We start from the raw sequence: 691 nt of genomic DNA, 5'->3' as shown, positions 1-691 counted from the left end.
CCAGTTCAGCAGCGAAGGTCTCCCCGAGCCTGGGGCGTTGTGCGGGGCAGGCCCTGGCTGGTGGGCAGCGGGGTGCGGCGCAGCTTGCTTTGTACGGGGGGCGGGGGGGCTTTAATTCACTGTAGATCCGGAGGCCTTTTACCCGCAGCGCTTTGCAAGCCAGTGGTGCCCGGCGGAAAGCAGCCAGCTCTGGGGTGGAGGGCCCCTGGGAGTCCCTGAGTGGCACGGGGGGGGAGGGGTAAATCCAGGCCCCGCCCCAGCCTGCAGGAGGAGGGTCCGGGCGGTGCCCGGGGGGGTCTCCCTCCCCCAGGCCCATGCAGCGAGTGAAGCGGGTCTGACGCGGCTGGGTCCGGCCCCGGCCCGCCTCTTCCTGCCGGAGGAGCCGCTGGGAGCGGCAGATACAAAGCCCGGGCGGCGGGAGCCGGATGGCGGGGCCCAGGCCCGAGGCCAGGGCGATGGGCGCAGGCGGCTCTGCACAGGTAGCGCTGGCCCCGGGGGGAGGGGGGCTCAGTGACCCCGATCCGCCCCAGCGCCGCGGAGAGTCCCGGACCCGCTGGCGGGAGGGGCCCTTGTCCGCCCCTTGGCTCCCCGCTCGGCCGGGGGTCCCGGGCCCCTCCCCGCCGCCGCCATCTGCCCTGGGGGTAGCCAGGCTCGGGAGTCGGCGGCCATCTTTACTAGGGCACCCCCCCCC

At 74.7% G+C, this 691-nt stretch overlaps 1 protein-coding gene across 2 annotated transcripts in view; it reads left to right on the top strand.

The window, feature by feature from the left end:
• The first annotated feature begins 413 nt into the window (after nucleotides 1-413).
• Nucleotides 414-691, top strand: part of LOC117871955 (oocyte zinc finger protein XlCOF6-like) — an 11,208-nt gene continuing 10,930 nt past the window's right edge. For both annotated transcript variants that reach the window (XM_034759846.1, XM_034759847.1), the window contains exon 1: nucleotides 414-479. In XM_034759846.1, coding sequence (XP_034615737.1) covers nucleotides 426-479 — 54 coding nt within the window. In that variant the 5' untranslated portion in view covers nucleotides 414-425. The remainder of the gene's footprint in view (nucleotides 480-691) is intronic.

Source organism: Trachemys scripta, chromosome 2 (assembly GCF_013100865.1).
Source record: "Trachemys scripta elegans isolate TJP31775 chromosome 2, CAS_Tse_1.0, whole genome shotgun sequence".
In the NCBI taxonomy this organism is placed as follows: domain Eukaryota; kingdom Metazoa; phylum Chordata; order Testudines; family Emydidae; genus Trachemys; species Trachemys scripta.
The sequence above is the reverse complement of the archived record's forward strand: the minus strand, read 5'-3'. Positions and strand labels throughout refer to the sequence as shown.